At 44.4% G+C, this 21,683-nt stretch overlaps 1 protein-coding gene across 2 annotated transcripts in view; it reads left to right on the top strand.

Annotated features, from left to right (window-relative positions):
- The first annotated feature begins 200 nt into the window (after positions 1 to 200).
- Positions 201 to 21,683, top strand: part of Trpv1 (transient receptor potential cation channel, subfamily V, member 1) — a 32,035-nt gene continuing 10,552 nt past the window's right edge. Inside the window, exons 1-11 of one of the 2 annotated variants that reach the window (XM_013013166.1) lie at positions 201 to 516; positions 1,154 to 1,320; positions 1,393 to 1,545; positions 2,008 to 2,148; positions 2,242 to 2,540; positions 3,351 to 3,530; positions 5,696 to 5,854; positions 11,168 to 11,263; positions 12,709 to 12,779; positions 20,693 to 20,858; positions 21,187 to 21,253. In XM_013013166.1, the coding sequence (XP_012868620.1) occupies positions 233 to 516; positions 1,154 to 1,320; positions 1,393 to 1,545; positions 2,008 to 2,148; positions 2,242 to 2,540; positions 3,351 to 3,530; positions 5,696 to 5,854; positions 11,168 to 11,263; positions 12,709 to 12,779; positions 20,693 to 20,858; positions 21,187 to 21,253 (1,783 nt within the window). In that variant the 5' untranslated portion in view covers positions 201 to 232. The remainder of the gene's footprint in view (positions 517 to 1,153; positions 1,321 to 1,392; positions 1,546 to 2,007; positions 2,149 to 2,241; positions 2,541 to 3,350; positions 3,531 to 5,695; positions 5,855 to 11,167; positions 11,264 to 12,708; positions 12,780 to 20,692; positions 20,859 to 21,186; positions 21,254 to 21,683) is intronic. The other variant, XM_013013167.1, reaches the window with a different exon arrangement.

A 21,683-nucleotide genomic window follows, 5' to 3' on the forward strand; every position in this document is an offset into this window, starting at 1 on the left:
GCTAATGGAGCTAAAATTGCATATTATAGGCCACAGTGGTGTGAGGGAGGATTGATCATGAAAGCATTAGTTTTGAGGTAAAGGGCAGCACTGGTTGGACTTTTGGGGTTTCATAAGGGCTTTGCCAAAGAGAGCAGGTTGGGGCTAAGAATGTGTAGTCCTCAAGCTGAGAACAAACTTCATCTCTGGCTGCCTATAGATTGCATTTTGAGCCTCAGAAGATCTGATAAGAATGAAGAAATGGGCTAACTTAGACTCAAGGGAGTCTGAGGACACGCCACAAGAAAACTCCTACCCAGACCCCCCAAATGGAGACCCCAACTGCAAGTCACCTCCAGCCAAACCCCACATCTCCACAGCCAAGAGCCATACCCGGCTCTCTGGGAAGGGTGAGTCGGGGGAGGCGTTGCTTATGGATTGCTCTTACAAGGAAGGCAAGCTGAACTCTTGCCCAACCATCACAGTCAGCTCTGCTGCCACCATCCTTAGGCCTGGCGATGGTCCTGCCTGCATCACGTAAGTCTGGAGGCCACTCTAGGCCATGGGTTATAGCATGGGGCCTGGGGAGACTTCAGAGGCAATCTGGCCCAGCATTTGTACTCCTGGAACCTTGTGGGACATGTGGTCCCTGAGGCTGATGTGTGCGCTCATTACCAGCCCTAAACCCTTCTAATTCTTCAAGGACATTAGACAGAGAGGACAGAGAGTTACAGTAACCAGCCCACCAGCCCTCCTTCCTCTTCTGAAGCCGAACAGGGAGGGCAGCAGCACAGCTGACTTCTGGATAGTGTGAGGATGCTTTTGCATTCAGCAAGAGTTATGTCAGCCCTTGAATCCCAGCTTCCTCCAAACTCCTGCTTTCTCAGCCCTAGAAGGAAGACAGGTAGGCTAATGCCTACAAATAGGGTGGAGACATGTATGTTCTATCCTATTATAGTGGCTCCTGGAAAGGTCACCTAACCAGAGGGGTGTCCTTTATGCCATGGTTTTTATTCCCACCTTCTGGTTTGCCTCAGTCTTTAGTTATGGTCCCTTGATAAGTTTCCAAGTCCTCAGTGGAGCCCAGGGCATGAGCTGGGACAAATCCTCAGGGGAGCCCAAGGCATGAAATGGAATTACGTCTGAGATTGTGTCTATTGATTGTTATCCCCAGACAATCATCCCAGGACCCTGTCCCCACTAGTGTGGAGAAGCCCCTCAAGCTCTATGACCGCAGAAGCATCTTTGATGCTGTTGCTCAGAGTAACTGCCAGGAGCTGGAGAGCCTGCTGCCCTTTCTTCAGAAGAGCAAGAAGCGCCTCACTGACAGCGAGTTCAAAGGTGGGCATTGGGATCATGGTGCCCTGGGAGGGCTCCGTTTAGCCTGTTTCTGATTTTCCCTTTGTCTTTCAGACCCTGAGACAGGGAAGACCTGTCTACTAAAAGCCATGCTCAACCTGCACAACGGGCAGAATGACACCATCTCTTTGCTCCTGGACATTGCCCAGCAGACAGGCAGCCTAGATGAGTTTGTCAATGCCAGTTATACAGACAGCTACTATAAGGGTGAGTAGTGTCAGAGTTAGTGTGACAGCCCACAGCATACCTAAAACTGAGGGGGAAGCCAAGGGCTTCCACATTCCTCTGTACTCTACTGCTTGTCCAGCTATAGTGTTGGTTTCTTCTGGTTCTGATGCCTGCTTTCCTCATCTGTAGTCACCTTCTGGGGAGGAGAGTCCCCTGCTCAATTGGTGATCCTTGTCCCTGGAAGTCAGAACTTTTGGCCCTGTGAAATTTCCATTCCTTTCGCTTTCCTCCTGATTCTGTGAGTTTGTACTCATGCTGTAGGACCTTCCTAGACTCCCCTGGGGACGCTGGCATGGCCTCTTGCAGAAGAGTCCATCTGGGTACTTTCAGACTGGTACTACCAGTGGTAACTCCTACCCAACCAAAGCCCTGCCTTGTGTGCATTTATCCTGGTCCTCATAGGACTGTCATCACAAAGCATATAATATGTATCCTCTGTAGGCCAGACTGCGCTGCACATTGCCATTGAGAGACGCAACATGGCACTGGTGACCCTCCTTGTGGAGAATGGAGCAGATGTCCAGGCAGCAGCCAATGGGGATTTCTTTAAGAAGACCAAAGGGCGACCTGGTTTCTACTTTGGTAGGGAGACCATTTGGCAAATATGAAGGGGCTGGAGGAATGATGGTACAGGGACCAGTCCATCTCATTCCCTGGACCCACTGTTGACTGCAGGTGAGCTTCCCCTCTCCCTGGCAGCATGCACTAACCAGCTGGCCATCGTGAAGTTTCTGCTGCAGAACTCCTGGCAGCCGGCAGACATCAGTGCCAGGGACTCGGTTGGCAACACAGTTCTGCATGCCCTGGTGGAGGTGGCGGACAACACAACTGACAACACCAAGTTTGTGACGAGCATGTACAATGAGATTCTGATTCTGGGGGCTAAGCTCCATCCCACGCTGAAGTTGGAGGAGCTCACAAACAAGAAGGGGCTCACACCACTGGCTCTGGCTGCTAGCAGTGGGAAGATTGGGGTAAAGGAGGGGTCTCAGCCCTGAACTGGAGGCACGGGGCATTGAGGGTAGTTTAAGAGGATTTATGTGCAAGACTCTCATGGCAGCAACCAGTATTGCTGGTAGAGTAAGTCAAAGGAATTGTGAGCACGGAGCAGAAGCCAGCAGGGCAGACCTACCATCTTTGATTTCCAACTCTAGTGTCACCAATGTGGTGGGTGGGGATGCACGATGGGTGTGGACTTAGGGAGCGGTGAGTGGAGCCTAGGGTTAGATAGAAGAGGCTACTGGTGTCTTTCCATGGTGAGCAGCAGTTTTGCATGATAAAGAAGGTCCTAAGGGGACAGTGTGGGGTGACCAGGCCCAAGTCCAGGGCCTGTAGATGATGTTAGGCCGTGGAAGGCTTCTGGGGCAGGGGTTGAGGGTGGGGTGAGGACACTGGAATCGGAGGGGAGGGAAATTTCTTAGTACCAGGGGATCCTGGAATCTTGTCCAAGTCTCTTAGGAAACCTGGCTTTACTTTCTGAATTTTGTTTGTTTCCTTCTGGCTTGAGGTTTCCTAGGATGTCATTGGGGGAGGGGAGGGCTAGGGGCCCAGGTATAGTGGGCACAATATGGCTGCAGCTGGAGTTAGAGGCAGTGGGCAGGTGTGGGTCTTGATAGTGGGCAAGAGCAGGTGGGGGCTAGTGGGGAGCCTGGAATCCCCAGTGGTGCTGCCAGGTGGAGAAGCTGAGTTCATTTCATTTCCCAGGAGACCTTAGGGCCTGCATAGGTATATAGCCCATGGCTGGGACTCTAACTAGCCTCTGAGGCCTCTTGTACCTGCTTCAGGTCTTGGCCTATATTCTTCAAAGAGAGATCCATGAGCCTGAGTGCCGGCACCTGTCCAGGAAGTTTACCGAGTGGGCCTATGGGCCTGTGCATTCCTCACTGTATGACCTGTCCTGCATCGACACCTGTGAGAAGAACTCAGTGCTGGAGGTGATCGCCTACAGCAGCAGTGAGACCCCTGTGAGTGCTAGGGTCAGAAGGGATTCCCCATAGCTCTACCTAGCCCACCTTGCACCAGTAAAATCCTACTGCCCCAAGCCTAGGCCCTGAAGCCTCCTCTCCCCCTCTATTCCCATGGGATGTTTTTTTTAAGCTTATAAACAACAGAGGATTATTGTCTCATAAAAACTGGAACATTGAAAAAGTACATAGACAAAGATAAACCCTTCCTTTGTATCATATAAAAGGTTTCATTTGTACCATATGAAAGTTTCATTTTGTTTACATAAATGGGAATCACGCTATATACAATGTAGAACAAACAAGTCTTTTCAACTAATGGCATGCCTTGTAGACATATTATATCAATGCAATTGAGTCCTTCTCATTAAAAAATATTGTTGCATAATATTTGATTGTGGGATGATAGGTGTCCACAGGACATTCCAGTTATTTGCAAGTTCTTGCTGCTACCATGCTGCGGGTTATTTGGTCTAGGTTCGAGGGTTTTTCAATGAAAGATACTTGGAGTTACAACCATCAAAAATATGCTTATTTAGGCTGTGTATGTGTGTGTATGTGTATGTATGTGTGTATCTCCCTCCCCTTCTCCCTCCCTCCCTCCCTCCCTCCCTTCCTCCTTCTCTCTCCTTCCCTCTCTCTCTGTCTCTATCTGTCTGTCTGTCTGTCTGTCTCTCTGCCCTAGGGCTTAAACTCAGGGCCTGGACACTATCACTTAGCTTTTTCTGCTCAAGGCTAGCACTACCACTTGGGCTATACTTCCACTTCCAGCCTTTTCCTGGTTAATTGGAGCTAAGAGTCTTATGGACTTTCCTACTAGGGCTGACTCAGAACCCAGCCTCCTGAGCAGCCATGATCATAGGTATGAGCCACAAGTGCTCAGATGTTGATGCTCTTACTTGAGAATGAATCAATCTTTTCTCTATTGCCCATGTTGCCATGATTTTTTTCTCTCCTAGTCTCTCTTGCCTTTTAATTTCACTTATCATATCATTTACTTATAGAAGGTTTTCATTTTGACAGGGTCAAGCTGCTTAGTCTCTTCCTTTTATAGCTTCTGTGCTTGCTCCTCACTCTGCCTTTTCCACTTCAAGTCACACATTTATCCTTTATTTTGTTTTACTTCTTTTACATGTATTTTATTCTTGGCACTTTATCTAGAATTTGTTTCTGTGTAGGTATTAAGAAGCCTCAACATCACATATTGCAGTCATCCTGTCATCACAGGCAGGACATAAGAAAGGCCCCATCACATGTCCCCTTTCAGAGGACCTTTCTGGAATGGAGTCCAGGAGGGGTGGCGAGGCTTGGCTGCTTGGCCCTATTGTGTATACCTAGGCTGCCATGATGAATCTAGCCTCTGACTGAAAGTCTAGACACAGGAGTTCTCAAAGGGGCAATGCGCATATAAAATGACCTCAAAAAAGGAATTGACCTGGAGGAAAGAAAACTCTGGGGCCATCCCTGACATCTTTGTGTCTCTAAAGGCTCATTGGGTCCAGGAGTAAGGCTTGGTTTAGGGCCTTCAGGCAAGAACTGATAAGAGATCACTACACTGACCAGGGTTACTTGGACCTAAACAAAGTCTCTGGATATAAAACTTTTGCCTTAAAGCATACTTGTAATGACAGTGACCATAATTGGTCCCCTACTTCAAGAAAGGTCTTTCGGGTTCCTTTAAATCTCCTGATGAGATGATGACCACCTCAGCCTGATCCAGGGATGCAAATGTGAGAAGTAAGGAATCTAGAGGCTCTTTTCTTGCCTGCCCTCAGGCATACCTGAAGCAAGCCATACTCTGTCTTAGCCAGCTTCTTCCCATTATTGTGGGAATAATAAAGATGAGGGTTCCCTAAAGTGAGTTTCTAATGGACATAGTTGGACAATGCTATGGGTGCTTACGTGAGCAATTAGGGTTTATCCAATTCTCCCAAATTCACATTGTCCCCTCAAAGACACTGAGACAAGAGGGTGGTCACTAAGAGCCAGAGCTAATACCAGCCCCAGGTCCTGGCTGCTTACTGGTTCAGATGCTCGATGTTCCTCAGCTGTTTGGTAGACTGATGAGACATATGTCTACATGGTGTGAGACTACCACAGGCTGTTGTGAATATACAAGGCAGCCCCTGGTTGGGGAATGACGCTACTTCTTTTTGCTCCCTTAGAATCGCCATGACATGCTCCTGGTAGAGCCCCTGAACCGACTCTTGCAGGACAAATGGGATAGATTTGTCAAGCGTATCTTCTATTTCAACTTCTTCATCTACTGCCTGTATATGATCATCTTCACTACGGCTGCGTACTACAGGCCTGTGCATGGCTTGGTGCGACTAGCGGGTTGGGCCATGGGTTGTGTGGGGCGGTAGAGGGGAGGGTGATTGTGGGTGTCCACTGGATGGAATATTCCATAAGACATCCTCTGCCAGACTCTAGGTCCAGATTCTGCCTCAAAACCCTTTCTGGCTCACTGGAGAGGAAGAAGGACCCTGGGACATCCTCACTGCCCTGGACTCAGCCTTCCTGCTCTCTGGTTGTCTTGAGGTTGCACTCAGTGTCCACTTCTGGCCAACTTCCTTCAACTTGTATGTTGCAAAAATCTTTGAGTACAGGATAGGAAGCACTCAGTTAAAAATAATGCAGAAATCAGGGCTTGTGTCCGCAGGATCAGATGGTGTAAGCTCTGATTGCATGAGAATTAAAGAAAAAGAAAACAGATGTGGTTACTAAGACATTGGGTGGCTCTTGAATATCCTCCCTGATTTTTTAAAGTGAAGTGATCTTGTGGTGGCATGGGTGGTGGTGGTGGTGACGTTAGTACTGGGACTTGAACTCAGGGCCTTGTGCTCTCACTTAGCTTTTTTTTTTTTAGTTCTGGGGTTGCACTGAGGGCCTGGGCACTGTCCCTGAGTTTCTTTGGCTCAAGACTAGTGCTCTACCACTTGAGCCACAGTGCCACTTCTGGCTTTTTCTGGTTATGTGGTACTGAGGAATCAAACCCAGGGCTTCATGCATGCTAGGTAAGCATTCTACCACTAAGCCACATTCCCAGCCTTCACTTAGATTTTTTTTTTTGGGTCCGGTCGTAGGGCCTAAACTCTGGGCCTGGACACTGTCCCTCAGCTCTTCAGTTCAAGACTAGCGCTCTACCACTTGAGCCACAACGCCACTTCCGGCTTTTTTCTTTTTGCTTATGTGGTGCTGAGGAATAGAACCCAGGGCCTCATGCATGCAAGGCAAGCACTCTACCACTGAGCCACCTTCCCAGCCCCCTCACTTAGATTTTTGTTCAAAGCTGGTACCTCAATCACTTGAGCCACACCACTATTTTTGGATTTGGTCAGTTAATTAGAGACAAGAATCTCATGAATTTGTCTGCTTAGGCTGGCTTTGAATCTTGATCCTCAGATCTCAGCCTCTTGAGTAGCTAGACTGACAGCTGTAGAATGACAGCATGTGGCAATAGGGATATCTTATTGGTGGAGTAATAGAGGAAGGGTGGGATTAGTTATGTCTGGGCATATCCCCGAAAAGGGGTCATTTGATGCAGATGGAGGTGGCAATACTGTGCCATGTGATGTGGGGGTGAGTCTTTGGATAATCTATTGAGGAGGGACAAGGAAGACAGATCCTGTCTTAACTGGCCAGTGAATCTGGAGTTGCTAATATTGGTGGCTTTAGCCTATTTTAGTTCTTTCATGAGGTCTTCCTGGAAGTGAAATATTGCCTGAGCTATAGCCCTCTGGGTACACTAGATCAGCTATCTGGGAGAGATGAAAACAGAGACCCAACATGGCAGATGAATTGAAACATTATGTTACAGTAACAGAAGGGAGGCAGTAAAGGTGATAGTGGAGTTTAGATACAGGTGTAAGCATTGGAAAATATTAGTAAAAGACAGCAATAGGAAAAAAAAGAGGAACTGAGTGGGAGCATACTTTTGGAAGGTTCCTTGTAGCTATAATTTGCATCATACTTTCAGAAACTGTGAAGGAGTAATTACTGATTACTAGGAGGAATACTACTGCAAATCTGAGGTGTGACCAGCCAGGTAGTGCCTGCCTGTCATGTGGCAGGCCAGAAACAAGAGTGACATCTGGTGTCACTCCTCCAGTATTTGTACAAGGTGAAGACTGGTTGCTCCTGTTAGTATACAAGAGAAGGGGAGGTTAGAGGTGAAGGAGTTTGGAAGAGTCCTGGTGGGGGAGCTGCCTTCTTTAAGGGGTAGAAGTGGCACCATTGGGATAATCTGTTGAGCTCAGGGGCTGTAGATAGGGGAAGGAGGACTTGATGAGATCTCTCTCATTTTGGATAGAGTAGGTTGGCCAGAGGTTTGAGAAACACCTAATCTCCTGGTTTTTGGGGTCCAGTTTCAGTTGATATTGATGCTGGTTGGGGTAAGTGGGAGTCAGCATGGTTCCACAGCAAAGACTGGATAGTTTATTGAATTAGGCAGGGATATAGTAGATATTGGATCCAGTCCAGAGGTTAGCAGAGATTGCCTAGACATGAACTCATATGGACTAATCACAAGGGGACTGCAAGTGAGGGAGCAGAACTTTAAAAGAGACAAAGGGAAGCCTGGTGCCTGTGGCTCATGCTTGTAACCCTAGCTACTTAGGAGGCTGAGATCTGAGGATCACAGTTTGAGTCCAGACCAGGCAGAAAAGTCCCCATGAGACTCTATCTCCAATGACCTTCTCAAAAACTGGAAGTGGCACTGTGGCTCAAGTGGTAGATATAAGCACAAAAAAACTCAGGGATAGTACCCAGGCCCTGAGTTCAAGCCCTAAAACTGACAAAAAAAAAAAAGAACCAAAGGCAGTAGAGCTATGCAGTGCTAATGTGCCCATACTGAACAGAGGTGACTAAGTTCTTTAATGGATCACTGGGATAATTCATCTTGTCTACTTTTCCTGGTGATTGGGTTGTTAGAGAATATAAAATTTCCACTTCTGTGCAATGTGAATTGTTGGGTGATCTGGGAGGTAAATTCCACCCATTGTCTAATTGAAAGGAGGAAAGGGTGCTAAAGCATGGTATAATATCAGACAGTAGTTTGGAGGTGAGTATAGAAACTCTTTTGCTGATGGTGGGAAAAGTTTGACTTATCATATGCAGGTATTCACCAGGACAAGCGGTAACCAATTTTTTTAATAGAGAGCCTGTGAGTGAAGTCAGTTTGTCAGTCTTGTCCTAGGAGTGTCCCAGATGGACTGGAAAATGTGGGGGGGAGTGTCTGATGTTGGATTGTGGGGTGGATTTTTGACAGAGCAGATCTTCGAGAGAAAGTGTAGCTGGGAATATGTTTAGGGAATAGCTTTTGAATGAATTGTCCATTTGCTATGGAAGACCTCTGGGCTGTGTAAAATTCTCTTTCTTTCCATGTTTGGGCATTAGATTGGATAATATAATAAACATATTTAGAATCAGTGTAAGTTTTAATAGCAGAGGCTGCTGTCAGCAAGAAGTATCTAGATGCTTGTGAGGAAAGGGAAGAAATGTGGAAAGTAGAAGTAAACGAGGGGCACCGGAGATGGCAATGAAGCAGGAGGACTGGGTGGAGAAGCAAGGAATTGACAAGATCCAGGAGTTACCGGGGATGAGCAGCTGCTGCCCACTGCTTCCTAGGTTGCAAGGGAATCCTGGCCCTAACATATGTCCTGGTTTCCCCAAAATGAGCATGGGAGTCAAAGGAAAAAAAGAGCAAGATGGGGCTCAAAAGCAGAGACTTGTTTTTTAACCTGATAAGGATTTCTGGCCAGGGTCAATAATGGTCAGGGTCAGGGGGTGACTTCCTTTAGAGACTGGAGGCACTTTTTTTTTTGTCTACCATAGGGCCTGAACTCAGGGCCAGGGCACATACCTTTTCTGTTCAAGGCTTGCTTTCTACCTCTTTAAGCCATAGCTCCACTTCTAGTTTTCTGGTGGTTAATTGGAGATAAGAATCTCATGAACTTTCCTGCCTGAGGTTGGCTTTGAACTGTTATCCTCAGACTACCAGTGTTAGATTAACCAGACTGGGGGCTTTTCAAGGTCTGAGAGTGAACTGCCTATAGGGCTGAGGAGTTTGCTTAGGGATAGGACTGACATCTGGGGCTGAGTCTGAGTAGTTAGTTCACAGCAGATGGGAGAGACTCAGGTCCTTGAGCCTTTTTTTTAGCTTTTTTTTGGTTGGTTTTGGGGCTTGAACTCTGGGTCTGAGAGTTGTCTCTCAGCTCTTCAGCAAGCATTCTACCACTTGAGCCACTCCCTTTTTTTTTTTTTTTTGGTCAGTCCTGGGGCCTGAACTCTTGGCCTGGGCTTTGTCCTTCAACTCTGCAGCTCAAGGCTAGTGCTCTACCACTTGAGCCACAGTGCCACTTCCAGCTTTTTTTGCTTATATGGTGCTGAGGAATTGAAACTCATGCATGCAAGGCAAGCACTCTACCACTGAGCCACTTTCCCAGCCCCCCTTTCTTAGCTTTTTCACTCAAGGCTGACACTCTACCACTTGAATTGCACCCCACTTCTGGCTTCTTGCTGGTTAGTGGAAGGTAAGACTCTTAAATTTGTCAAGCCTAGTTGGCTTCAAACAATGACCATCAGATCTTAGCCTCCTGAGTAGCTAGTATTACAGATATAAGCCACTGGTGGAAAGCTCTTTGGTTCTCACACTGATCTCATCTCTACCCTGCCTGCCTGCTCCGTTTTGTTCACTTACTTGTTCATAGTCCATTTTGTGGACCTATACTTTTGAACACTGGTTTTGTATCTGGCCCTGTGTCACCAATTGAATCAGTTTGTAAGACTACTCAGTTCTACTCTGGGCGTGGACTCCATTTCCTTTCTGAATTGAGTCTTTCTTGTTCAATACCCAGGGCACATAATTTGCTGCTTCTATTTCTGAGGCATTTTGCTTGGAAATTTGGTCTAAAAAACTCTGGGCTGTGGCTCAGGTGGTAGAGTGTCTGCTTGACTTCAAGCCCTAGAACCACAAACAAATCCCAAACCTGAAATCAGCCCAATAAACAAAACAATGTCCCCAATTACATAGTTAGCTGAAAACTGATTGCTACCCATCTATTAAGATCATTTAATGACTTCAGTAATGATGAGAAATGTGCTAATCAATGAAACACGCTGATGAGATAGTGGTGACTGAAACAAAAGTGTGTGTATGTATGTGTGTGTGTGTGGTGGCCCTCTCTGTCCCTTATCTGTGAGAAGTTCCCATACTCCTGGAAAGCAGGTGCCAGACCAGACATCCTTACTTCAGTACCACAGGCCATGGGAGCAGCGGGATTCCTATGGCATCAGATCTGTAGGAGAGCCTCCTTCACCAGTGGGCAGACCCTAACCAGGAAGACAGCACAGCAGTGTGAAGGATTCTTTGTTTGCTACCTGGAGGCTGCCACTATGGGGAAATCAAGTCCCACAAAGGAGCTTTCTTTCAGGCATCTCTCTATCAATCATCTCTCTATCTCTTTCAATCTCTCTATCTCTTGCTCCTCCTGTCCTACCTTCCCTTCTTCCACCTCTCCAAATGGAGGCTGTCTCTCCAAGTAAGGGGCTGGATCTTAATCACAAGGCTTGGAATCTAGTAAATGTTTGTTGACTGAATAAGTGAATGGAATCACCAATTTCTTTGCCTCCCACAGCCTCCTTATGAAATGAAAAACACTGTTGGAGACTATTTCCGAGTCACTGGAGAGATTCTGTCAGTGTCTGGGGGCGTCTATTTCTTTTTCAGAGGTGTGAGTATTCCTTTGTGCTATGAGAGTCTATTATTATGGAAAGGAGACAAAAAAGCCAAGGGGTCTGTTTTCAATAGGCACATAATGGCCCTACCTGAAGTGAGAGGAGAATAGCTAAATTTCAGGAAAAGTCCCTCAGGGCATTCTGGGCTGGCGTAGGAGACTGTCCAGTGCATGCCTAGGAGCTTAGACTCCTCAAATTTGAGGAAGTCCGGGATTTCCACTGGGAACCTCTCACTGAAAGTAATAGTTAAATCCAGGAGTTGGGTGGAGTCTTTTTTTTTTAATTTTATTTTATTTTATTTGTGAACATACTGTACAGAGGGGTTACAATTACCTGGGCAGGATAATGCGTGGGTGGAAGTCTTTTAAATGATAAAATCAGGATTAGTAGTTTAAATCATCAAAGCTTCTGTTAGGCTCAGAATAATAAAGGAAATGTATCTGTATATTGGACCCATTTTCTTTTAACAAATTTTCTTGCATGTATACTCCACGGCCATTCTTCCAGTATAAGGCAAAAGATTTATAAGGTCTTAAAAGAAAGCAGAGTATAAGGCCGTTCTTCTTAATAGGCAGAATCTTTTCTTTTCTTTTTATTTAAAGAACTTTATTAGCATTTCTAGTTTCCTTGTGGTGCTGGAAATGGAACCCAGGGCCTTGCATTTGCTAGACAAGTGGTCTACCACTGAGCTACACTCGCAGCCCTGAATCTTTTCTTGAATGTGGGATTACCTTTTGGATTTTACTTCATCTTTTTAGCAAAAACTAAAGCTATAATGAATACATGATTTATTATTTTCAGTTTCAGTGTTAAAGAGGGGCAAACTTAGGTGCATGCCAAGAGATTTGAATACAGAATTTGATAAAACAGTTACTGAGATAGGATCTCATTATGTATCCCAGCTGGCCTTAAACTCTTGATCCTCTGCCTCAGCCTTCTGAGTGCTAGGATTGTAGGTGGGAACCACCAGGCCCTGTGGGATCATTATGATTTCCCTCCCTCCCTCCCTCCCTCGCTTCCTTCCTTCCTTCCTCTTTTTTGTCTCTCTCTTTTCTCTTATTTTCTTTCTCTTTCAGTAATGGGACTTTCACTTTTTAACTTTTTACTACAATGTTTAGAGAAAATTAAGAAAAAAAGCACTAGTTAGAAAGGAGAAAAAAGTTCAATCTCACCTTTAAGTAGCAGTAATGGATAATATTCTGGTGACTTTTTCTCTGGCATTTACTTCTAAGTGTACTTATAATTTTACTTTATATTTGGGAAAAAATGGGGTCAGTTCACCCCAATCACTTGATTAGCTTGATCCATTCTCTTCCATCCTTCATAATCTCTGCTTGAATAAACTCCAGGGACTCATGAGATGATATTTAGAGAAAGAGCTCCCTCTCCATTGAGTGTATCCAACATTTCCTGAAGCCTCACTCTGTCTGCTTACCTGCAGATTCAGTATTTCCTACAGAGACGACCATCAATCAAGACCTTATTTGTGGACAGCTACAGTGAGATGCTTTTGTAAGTGATAACGTTGACTTTTATTCTCTTTTGATCTAGTCCTGAGGTGACAGCAGTTAGTTTTCACTCATTCTTTCACTTGTTCTGGGCCTAAATACAGGAGTAAAATCTAGTTTTTAGACTCCAGGCCTAAATCCCAGGAATCCCATGTTAGGTCCAGCTACTTGCCCTTATATGCCAAATAAAGAGACATGGGCAGAGAAGGAGGTTTATTAATTACCTGGCAGCCATATTACCTGGCAGTACATATTCAATAGGGAGAATTGGGGGAAAGTGGTAGGTTCTGTGGCCTGCTTGATCATTACTTTTGTCTCTGGAGAAATTGTTAACCACTTTACCAGGGCCAGCAGGAATGAGGTGCCTGTGGGTTCCTGAGCTTCGGACTGTTCTTTTTAAGATGATAGAAGTTGGCATTGCTTGTTTGAGGGGCTGTTTGCATTCCACTACTTCCTTGTTTTTCTTCTTCTTTCCCCCCCCCTCTGGAACCCAAAGTTAATAGTAAAGTAAGAAGCAGGGCATAGCTTAGATCAGAGGGTACAGATATAAAGTGGGGGCAGGTCTGAGTTGATCAGCTTTTAGTAAACTCACAAGACCCAGAAGAGCCTCTTTTGGATCATCTAGTACACTAGGGCCTTGCTAAACATGTTGGAGCCATGGTAGAAGGCACTCAAGTGTTTATTGCATGTGTGAGTGCATACCCAGTGCTATCTATACCATCCATGCCAGATAAGAGTCAGATGCTCAGATTGACAGACTGTGTTTTAACTTAATGTCTGAGTTAGACGTTTCCTTGTTCATTCTTTCTGTCGGTTTGTCCATCCCTCTGGCATTCTCTGGGTTAACACTTGAAGATTGTGATGAAATATTATTTTTTTGCCTTCAAGAATTTCTAGTCTTTTTTGTTCACCCCTCCACATCCCCCCACCCCTCCACTGGGGTTTGAGCTCAGAGCCTTGTGCTTTCTCAGTTCGCCTGCACAGCTGGCCTTTTACCACTCTAGTCACACCTCCAGCTATGATCTACTGGTTATTTTGGAGATGGAGGCCCACACACTTTCTTGTATGGGCTGGCTTTGGATTGTGATTGTCCAGATCTCCCTCTTAAGTAGTTAGGATTACACGTGTAAGCACCAACACGTCTTGTTTATTTGTTTAAATGTTCTTAGCAGTTTTGTTTGAACTGACCCAACTGGAAACAACCTAGATATCCTTCAACAGGTAGCTTAATAAGCAAACTGTGGTACATACAATAGAATACTACTGGCAACAAAAAAGGCAGAAACCAAGGATTTATGCAACAAGCATGGATGAGTCAAAAGAATGCATTTTACTAAGTGAAAGAATCCAGGCCTAAGAGACTATTGATTATACAATTATATGTATGTAAGATTCTAGAAAAGGCTATTTAAAAGGAAGGCCAGCACACCAGTGGTTACCAGGGTTTGGAGGTAGGATTATAAGCACAAGACACCAGCACTTGGCATGGTGCTATGTATTTTTCAAAACTCATGGAACTATGCAACACAGGCTAAATGTACAGTTTCCAAATTAAAAACAAATTAGATGTCAGAGAGATCTGATATACAATACAAATTGGGACAAATGAATTCAACTGTGTTTCAAATTAATGACATGGCAGACTGAAAGGGATATAGAACAAAAAGACCTGATATGAGGGGCTGGGAAAGTGGCTCAGTGGTAGAGCGCTTGCCTTGCATGCCTGAGGCCCTGGGTTCGATTCCTCAGCACCACATAAGCAAAAAGAAAAAAAAGCCGGAAGTGGCGCTGTGGCTCAAGTGGTAGAGCGCTAGCCTTGAGCTGAAGAGCTGAGGGACAGCGCTCAGGCCCCACGACTAGACCCCCCCAAAAAAAAAGACCTGATGTGACTAAATTTGAAGATGAACATTTTTGGCTTTACACTGTGAGAAGAAAGATGAAAAAAAGTATATGTAAACAGTGTATTCTATTTGGTAAACTTCTTTCCCACAAAATTATGTGTTAGGAATGCTGACTGTTCTGCATTCTAGTCTTTAAGGGCAGGGTTTTTTTTTTTTTCCTTCATCTTGGCTCTATTGAAATTTTGGACTAGAAAATTTTTATTTGTAGTGAGATGAGGCTATCCTGTGTGTTGAAGATTTAGCAATATCACTGGCTTTACTCACTAAATGCCAACAGCTATCTATCCCTTATCTGCCAGGCTGTGGTATGTGTGTGTGTGTGTGTGTGCGCGCGTGCATGCGCACGCACTGAGCCTTGAGCTCTTTCTTGCCTTTTTCCACTCAAGGCTGGTGCTTTACTTCTGTCTCCTCTTCTGGTGTTTTGCTAAGTAATTGGAGATAAGACTCTTAGGGACTTTTCTGCCTGGGCTGGCTTCAAATTGCAATCCTCAGATCTCAGCCTCCTGAGTAGCTAGGATTATAGGCATGAGCTACCAGTGCTTGGTTCATCTTCCAGTCTTGACAATAAAAATGATCACAGATATTATCAAAGGGTTCTATTTTGTATGATGTGATGTGATATGGTATGTGTACCAGAATTGTTCTTAATTAAGAAAAATGCAGTTGTAAAAGTATGATAGTCACAAGAAACCTCTATAAAGTAATCTAGAACCTCCAAGGAATGTCATGCACATGGGATTTTCAGACAGGGAGAACCAGTCTCTGGGTATCTTCACTCATGTTGTCTGTCCTGGACTCCAGGTTTCCCTCATCCTGAGAAGAGAAAAAAGTGGGTATCTTTAAAAAAAAAATGTTGGTCTTGGGGCTTGAACTCAGGATCTGGGTACTGTCCCTGAGTTCTGTTGCTCTCAAAGCTATCACTCTACTGCTTCAGCCACAGCTCCACTTCCAGCTCTTTTGGTGCTTAATTGGAGATAAGAGTCTCATGGACCTTCTAGCCTGGGCTGGCTTTGAACTGCGATCCTCAGATCTCAGCCTCCTTGAATAACAAGGATTATAGTGAGCCACTGGTACCTGGCAAGAGTATATTTCTAACTTGATTTCAGGTAGTGTGTTCTTAGGGCTCATAATTCCATCTTTCCCCCCTAATTTTGAGATTCCTATTCTTTATTCTGAAAAGGCAAACTCTAGCCACAGACAGGGTCTATGAGAAGGAGTAATGTTTTCTTATATTACTCTACCACTTGAGCCATGCCTCCTCTTCCAGTATTTTTTTTTTTTGCTGGTTAATTGGAGATAAGAATATCTCAGATTTGTCTGCCCTGGCTGGCTTTGAATTGTGATCCTAGGATCTCAGCTTCCTTAGTAGCTAGAATGATAGATGTGTGCCACCTAGCATCTAGCCTGCTTTATCTTTCTAAGTTAGCTGTTGGACCCAGGTTTTCTCCTTCTTGACACCTGATACTTACCTAATATCAATTTTGGAATTTTCATTGCTCCTTGCTTTCTCATGTCTTCCTCTTTCTTAGCTTTATCTCTTGTTTTATTTGAACATATGCTTCTGTATTTTCAACTGGTGGAAAAAAGATGATATAACAGCAGAGGACACAGTGATAACAGCCTTCAGTGTGCTTGAATCCTGAGTCACATCACTCACACGTGTTTAGCCATTTCCCATTCTCTTCTTGGAGATCCCTTTAATTTCCTAGGTGGTATTTCTTATTTTCTGAAACCCAACCATGTCTCCATTTTTCTGGTTTACTCTCTTCTTTGGGGGAAGAGTGTCTTGAACCAAAAAACAGGACAAGAGAGAAGTAAAATGTATTACAGATAAAACCACTCTGATTCTGGACTTTATATTAAGATCTATTTTAATTTTTTTCTCTGTAAATTTATTATATCTTCTTCTTGTCCCTTATGTTTTACACTTTTTTTTTTTTAATTGTAAGGCTTGAACTCAAGGCCTGGGCAGTGTCCCTGAGCTCTTCTCTTCAAGGCTATCACTCTACCACTTTGAGCCACAGTTCTACTTCTGGCTGGTTCTACTTCTCATGCAGTGCTTCCTGCCAGGGCTGGTTTTGAACTGGGAGCCTCAGATCTCAGCCTCCTGAGTAGCTAGGATTACAGGAGTGAGCCACCAGTGCTCGTGTTCTAAATGTTTTTTAGTTTTTTTTTTTTTTGTCAGTATGGGGCTTGAATTCTGGGCCTGGGTGCGGTTCCTCAGCTCTTCAGCTCAAGGAGAGTGCTCTACCACTTGAGCTATAGCACTACTTCAAGATTTTTCTATGGTTAATTAGAGATAAGTATTTCACAAGCTTTCCTGCCAGGGCTGGCTTTGAACCGTGATCTTCAGATCCAGCCTCCTGAATAGCTAGGATTACAGGCATGAGCCACTGGCGCCCAGCTGTGTTTTGGTTTCAGGTGGGTTTCTTTTTATCCAGATAACTGTTCTCTCTCTGTTCCTTCTCTTTTTCCTCCTTTTCCTTTTCCTCCTCTTCTTCCTCCTTTCCCCCTTCTTGCTATGAACTTGTGTAGTCCATACTGTAATCCTCCTGCTGACTCACCTTCCAACTGTTGGAGTTTACAGGCATATGCCATTGAACCTGGATTTTTGGACACCAGGCCCAATGTCCAGGAGTCCCAAGTTATATCCTACCAAATAAAAAGACATAGTAAAAGGCAGAGAAAGGAGATTTATTCCACGGCAGCCATGGGAAAACAGCCTTTTAGTACATCCTTAGTTATCTTCTGAGGTACAGCCATTGACTTCAGATTAAATAGGGAGAATCAGGGGCAGGGGATGAGAAAAGTAGAACTGTGGCTCAAAGTGGAGATCAAAGGCATCTCCAAGAAGAGAAGGGGAAATGCCTGAACACATGAGAGTCCCAAATCACAGGATGTGTGGCTGTCTTTGAATCAAGAGCAATTATAGGGACGTTACTATTATCATGTTATCTCTGGAATGGAACAGAAACAAGTTGCTCGGCAGGTGATCTCCTGGGTTTTCTGTCACTTTCTTTAAGATGATAAGAAAGCATTAGTTTGCCTTTCACACAAAATGCTTATTAGTGTGGTCTTTCCTGGCATTCAAGGTGATTTGTTTCTGAGTAGGCTGTTTTTGGAACCTTTTTTTTGGTCCAAGACTGAGATTCAAAGTCTTGATCTGAAGCTTTCACTTGGTGGCTGACTCTCTACCCCCCTTAGCCAGGCCTCCAACCTTATTTTTTCTTTCATTTTTGCATAGTTTTTCTTTTCTCCAAGTTATTTCCTATAGTTTAATTGTTTTTCGCTTTTATGTTAGCAGCTGTCATCATAATCTGGAAATTCTTGATATATGTTTGTGATAAAGAGTGCAGCACTGAGCTAGGCACCCAGGAGGCTGAGAGCTGAGGATCATTGTTCAAAGCCAGCTGAGCAAGAAAGTCAGTGAGATGTTTATCCCCGATTAACCTAACCAAAAAGCAAGAAGTGGAGCTGTGGCTTAAGTGGTAGAGCACCAACCTTGAGCAGAAATGCTAAGGGTCAGTGCTTGGTCTCTGAGTTGAAGCCTCAGTACAGGCACAAAAAAGAAAAAAAAACGCATGGTATACTGGTTGCAAGCTCTTTATGTGTGGACTGGCATTATCAATTTAGGCTTTACTATAGGCAGATTTGGATAAACCAAACTTTATAAAGAAATTTTTTTTTCATCTCAAGCTTTTATCCTGGAAGGAAGAAGTCCACCTCCCAGCTTTCTGAGAGCTTTCTATCACTTATGTTATATAATGTACACAATAGCTATTTCTGTTTCTGGTACCATCTCTCTCTCTCTCTCTCTCTCTGTGTGTGTGTGTGTGTGTGTGTGTGTGTGTGTGTGTATGTATGTATATGTGTGTGAGACTTTGAACTCAAGACCAAAGCTGGTGATCTACATCTCAACTGCCTTTAAAAAAATTGTTATTATAAACGTGATGTACTGTGGGTTGCTATTTCATAAGTGAGGTAATGAGTACATTTCTTTTTGGACAATGTCACCCTCAAATACTCTTCTTTTTGCTCATGATTCAGAGATCAGAGTCTCAGAAACTTTTCTGCCTGGTTCAAACTTTGATCCTAAGATCTTAGGAACTAGGATTACAGGCGTGAGCCACTTCTCAATGTTTTTAATGATGCTGATAAATCTGGGTCAAAGGCCTTTTGCTTTATTATAAGTCTTCAGAGATGAAATTTCTAGTATTCCTTTTTAGGCCCTTCTTCACTCTCCTCCTAATTAGGGGAAGCCTTTGAAGTTCCTTTATTGTCAGGATTGTTTCTCAGTTTTCCCCCAATGCTGTGTTTGGATTTGGCATTCTGGGGTCTGCTAATTCACTTTTCATTTATTTATTGTGTTTCAACTCCCAAATCCATTGTGGGGATCCCATTTGTCACCAGAGATAGCTTTTTGCCTATGCAACTGGTTTAATTAACTTTCTGGCCCAGTTCTGAAGCTGCTGAGGATTCAAGTTGGTGAACCAGTTTATTGATACAATCTTTACAGTTTTCCAGATTCACATCAGAACAGTGGTCACTTTTGCTGAACCTTTTATACAAATTAGGAGTAAGATTGCCAATGTGGTCTGTGGGATGAATGTAGCCAGGAGGACTCTTTGAAGAAGACCATGATGAACCAAGACAAGAAGGGAGTCACTTAACAGTTCTGTCATAGGCCCTCCAGAAGCCCTCCACCTTGTTCACTGGGCTAGGGAGTTGAAGGACATTTTCCTTGGCTTTGTTCCTGAAACTGATGATGTGTCCACCACTATCTGTAGGTTTTTTTTTTTTTTGGTCAATCATGGGGCTTGAACTCTGGGCCTGGGTGCTGTCCCTGAGCTCTTCAACTCAAGGCAAATGCTCTATTGCTTGAGCCACAGTGGTTTTATTGGAGATAAGAGTCTCATGGACTTTCATGCCCAGGCTGGCTTTGAGATCCTCAGATCTCAGCCTCCTGAGTAGCTAGGATTACAGGGTGAGCCATCAGTGCCCTGCTTGTCTGTAGGTTTTTGAAAGAACATTGCTGTTCCCTTAGAGGCCTAGGCTTCCTACGTCATCTATTATCCTGCCAGTCTCTTGTTCCTGAGGACCAAGCAGGAAGGTTGTTGGGGGTTAAAGCAATGTTTCTCAACTATTTTCCGTTATTATCTTTTGGATATTTTTTCTTACTTAAACTTCCCATGAAATTTCAGTGGCTCAGTGATATTGTGTATCCATTTATGTACAGATAGTTCCCAACTTAAGACTATTTAACCTAGGATTTTACTTCATGCTGGCATGTAATTAGTAGGTACTGGGTAGATTTGTGTATCTTCCTGGGATAGCAGGACGTTGCATAATCCTCTTTTTGGTGTGTATGCCAGTCCTGGGTTTTGAACTCAGGGCATGGGAGTACTCCTTGAGCTTCTTTGCTCAAAGCTAGTACTATAACTTGAGCCACAGCTCCACTTCTGTTTTTTTTTTTTTGTGTGTGATTAACTGGAGATAAAAGTCTAATGGACTTTCCTACCTGGGTTGACTTCAAACTAAAATCCTCAGATTGCAACCTCTTGAGTAGCTAGGATTATAGGTGTGAGCCACCAATGCCTGGCTTGCAGGGTCTTCTTTGTGGTGTTGCGCAGAGAGCTGCATGATCATGAGGGGACAACCTACACTCTGATGCTCTGTGTTGCTAAGCTCTAATGTTTAGTAAGTTAAGTGGATCCAATGCTTTTTCAGCTATAATGGGCTTTCATAAGGGACATCAGTGCTATTTTTATATCTGGGCTTTATAGAGAATAAGATCTTATTTCCTACCCTTAACCAAATTTTACCTATTAGGAGAGTAATATTGCCCCTGCTGAGAACTCATGGGCTATTTAGGAAGCAGTACAGCTCATGCAGTACAGCAGTACAGCACCTACACGGGCCTTAGTCTTCAGGCCCACGTGTATAGCCTTGGGTTTTTGATTGAGGGGACCAGGCCTCCTAAGTACCCATGAACTGAGCTTCCTGTCTCTCTACTCAGCTTTGTGCAGTCACTGTTCATGCTGGCATCTGTGGTGCTGTACTTCTGTCACCACAAGGAGTACGTGGCCTCCATGGTATTCTCCCTGGCCATGGGCTGGACCAACATGCTCTACTATACACGAGGCTTCCAGCAGATGGGCATCTATGCTGTCATGATTGAGAAGGTGGTTTTTATAGTCTCTTTTACCCCAGGGGTGTAGAGCATGGCCCCTCACATTACCCAGCCTGTCTCAATCATCTTGGGAGGTGTTGATTTAGCTCTCAACCCATTTCCCAAGAATCATGTAATCAGGCTTTGAGGTGTGGGGGCTTATCTGAACTTTGACCCTCTGAACCCTAAGAGCCCCTCTCCCAACCAGAACAAAGCCCATGGGAGGTATGGGTGAGCGGTAACCCAGCACTCCTGCATGTTCATGGGTTGTTTGCCTGCCATCTTGCTTTGCTTTTTCTAGGGCCCAGATTTGTCTCTAATAAGCTTACTCTCTCTTGTAGATGATCCTGAGAGACCTGTGTCGCTTCATGTTTGTCTATCTTGTTTTCTTGTTTGGGTTTTCCACAGGTAAGGGGATTGGTCAGGCCTAGTGGGAGGGTTGGGCTCCTGACTTCCTAAGGCTTCTTCCTGGGAGGGGAGAAGGAAACATGTGTGTGTGTGGGGGGGGGCAAGACAGTATTATGTCTGCAGGTGACAGAGTGAATGGATAGAGGATACACTAAAACCAGCCTGAGAACTTGGAAATGTGATTCATAAAAAGTTGTCAGTAATTTTTTTTGTCAGTAATTTTTGATATAGGTAATATTGATTGCCTGTAGCATAGCTGTACTGTGACTCAGTTTCCCCCTAGCTTTATTTTAACATAAGATTTAAAGGAGAGTTTTATGAAGAATAACAATAACTTTATTATACTGCTTACTTAGATTCCCTAGATTTACAAATCTCTCTCTCTCTCTCTCTCTCTCTCTCTCTCACACACACACACACACACACACAC

Source organism: Dipodomys ordii, unplaced genomic scaffold (assembly GCF_000151885.1).
Source record: "Dipodomys ordii isolate 6190 unplaced genomic scaffold, Dord_2.0 Scaffold19, whole genome shotgun sequence".
In the NCBI taxonomy this organism is placed as follows: domain Eukaryota; kingdom Metazoa; phylum Chordata; class Mammalia; order Rodentia; family Heteromyidae; genus Dipodomys; species Dipodomys ordii.